Source organism: Sclerotinia sclerotiorum, genomic scaffold (assembly GCF_000146945.2).
Source record: "Sclerotinia sclerotiorum 1980 UF-70 scaffold_15 genomic scaffold, whole genome shotgun sequence".
Lineage (NCBI taxonomy): Eukaryota > Fungi > Ascomycota > Leotiomycetes > Helotiales > Sclerotiniaceae > Sclerotinia > Sclerotinia sclerotiorum.
In genome coordinates this window covers 538,054-540,632 of record NW_001820821.1, presented here as the reverse complement: position 1 = coordinate 540,632, position 2,579 = coordinate 538,054, and the positions used below count along the sequence as shown (strand labels likewise).

The 2,579-nt window shown below is 47.0% G+C and overlaps 2 protein-coding genes across 2 annotated transcripts; both read left to right on the top strand.

The window, feature by feature from the left end:
• Positions 1–367: 367 nt before the first annotated feature.
• SS1G_10273 (hypothetical protein) lies at positions 368–1,823 on the top strand (the record flags this gene model as incomplete). The annotated part of the gene is made up of 2 exons (XM_001588676.1): positions 368–745; positions 831–1,823. The coding sequence occupies 2 exons, from the start codon at positions 368–370 to the stop codon at positions 1,821–1,823; spliced, it is 1,371 nt and encodes a 456-aa protein (XP_001588726.1).
• Positions 1,824–2,122: 299 nt separating this feature from the next.
• SS1G_10272 (predicted protein) lies at positions 2,123–2,314 on the top strand (the record flags this gene model as incomplete). The annotated part of the gene is made up of 1 exon (XM_001588675.1): positions 2,123–2,314. One exon carries the CDS (start codon positions 2,123–2,125, stop codon positions 2,312–2,314), a length of 192 nt encoding a protein of 63 aa, XP_001588725.1.
• Between the last annotated feature and the right edge of the window lie 265 nt (positions 2,315–2,579).

The window sequence follows — 2,579 nt, the reverse complement described above, 5'->3', positions numbered from 1 at the left end:
AAGCATCAAACCCACGTCACAGCTCGACGTGGATTCTCCTCCACATTACGTCGCAAGTCTCAGAACGAAAGTTCTATATCACAACACCTTCCTCTCTTCACAAGGATGCACCCCAAAACAAAACGCGTCGGTCGCACAAAAAGTTCAAAACGTGACAACAACCCCAGTCAAGAAACCCGAGAAGAGTGAACCTCTCAATCCACGTGCACGTAAGACTGCACCAGCTGTTCATAATATCAGGCTTAGACTTGTGCAAGCTCTACATGACCAGTTGAAACGCCTCAATTCTGAGTTATCTAAAGATGCAAACGATGAAGAAGAGGAACTTGTGTTTTCAGATCAAGGATTGATCACAAGGGTATTAGACATGGAAGAGGCTGCTTGTGAAACACCTAGCATATATTCTAATGTTGTCAAGAACAAGATTATGGTGTACAAAAGAATGACCGTTGCGCAATGGAAAGAAGAGAGAGCTAGGGAGGTCGCTAAGGAGAAAGCTTCAAGGATACCTGTGTCAGACACACCAGTCACGAAACCTGACGAACCACCAAAGCCTATCGAGACAGGTCTTAGCTCAGAAGAAGAATTGGCCCTACTCCCAAGATTGTATACTCCCGTACACGGATTATCACAACACGGATATGTCACGAATATTCCCACCGATGCAGAAATTGAAAAGGCAAAGATCGGTATAGAGGCATCCAAAGGTTGGGAAGTTTGCGATCGTTGTAAAACCCGTTTCCAGGTATTTCCTGGTCGCCGCGAAGAAGATGGTATACTCGCATCTGGTGGTTGCTGCACTTACCACTTCGGAAAACCCTATAAGAAAGATCGTTCTTCCCTTGATCCCAAAGCCAAACGGGAAAAGAAATGGCGTTGCTGTGATCAAAATATTGGAGACACTTCCCGGATGTACCACAGCTGAACATCACGTTTTCAAAGTGAGCGAAGCGAAACGTTTAGCCACGGTCTTAAATTTCGAAAAAACTCCTGAAAATGAAGCAAACTCTTCTATTCCTACCCAACCCATCTGTATCGATTGCGAGATGGGTTACACAGTCCACGGCCTCGAACTCATCCGCTTAACAGCCACCTCCTGGCCCTCGGGCTCATCTCTCCTCGATATCCTCGTCCGTCCTTATGGCGAAATCCTCGATCTCAATTCACGCTATTCAGGCATCTACCCCCAAGACATCACCTCCGCAGTTCCCTACTCATTCCCAGGCTCCCAACTCCTCGCCGAAAGCAAAGGCAAACTCCGAATCGTCGATTCCCCCGCCATAGCGCGAAGCCTCCTCTTTTCCTTCCTCACCCCCTCCACCCCCATCATCGGTCACGGTCTCGAAAACGATCTCAACGCTACCCGATTCATCCATCCCACAATCATAGACACGGCTTTACTCTTCCCTCATAAAGCAGGTTTACCCTTTCGCAATGGTCTGAAAATGCTCATGCAGTCTTTGCTAAATCGAAATATTCAAATGGTTACCTATACCGAGGGAAAGGTCGATGGTCATGATAGTGAAGAAGATGCGAATGCGGCGGGTGATTTGGTTAGATTTCGTATTGGGAAGGAGTGGGAGAGGATGCAGAGAGCGGGGTGGAAATTAAAAAATGGCGTTTTTGAACCCCCTGAAATTGTAAGTGCGCTTGGGAAAGGAGGAAAGTGGATAAAGGAGGGAGGTCATGATGGGAGGAATGGGAATGATGGAAATGATGGGGAAGAAGAAGAAAATGAACAGGAGATTAAAGATGAGAGGATCTTCGTATCTGTATCTGCATCTGCGGGTTCAAAGAGAAGTAGAGAGGATATGGAAGGGTGAGAAATAAATATGTATCTAGCCTGTGGTATCTAGTCAAAACCAGTGATATGAGAGTTAGGATAAACTTAAATCTTATATCTTATATATCACATTTTTTAATATGACTTGGAGTTAGAGTTGGTATGTGTGACGCCTCACACCTTCGGGTCACGTGGCATGCCCCGTTTGTATTTAATCACAGGAAAACTCTCTACTCTTGTTCAATAATTGTGACGCCTCACACCTTCGGGTCACGTGGCATGCCCCGTTTGTATTTAATCACAGGAAAACTCGCTACTCTTGTTCCATCTGACAAAACGATGGCTACCCCAAGCCCCCCAAACCTCTCTAAAACACTTTCCGACAAGGCCAGCAACCTTCTCAATAAGGTCAACGATGCTCAATCCATCTTCAACCCAGTTACCCAACTCCTAGATACCTACCTAGGCTCTGAGGAAGTCCGCGCTCTCCCACCGAGTTACAAAAAAAATCCTCACCTCCATTTGCCTTGAGTTTAAGGCAACCATCGAACAGCACTTCGACACCTTTGTTACTGGTCATCCCCCCCCTAGGGGAGCTACTACTCCGCCTGTCACCCCCCTTTCCCCTCCTTCCCCCCCGACCACCACTCACACAAGTACACCCACAATGCCTATAGGCCCCAAGCCCTCCTACATTCAGAAAGCCTCTACTCCAACCATTGCCCTAACAAACAAGACTCCCTCCGATAACCGCTTATTCGTACGAATCAACCAAATGCACCCAGCCCGAAGCCCT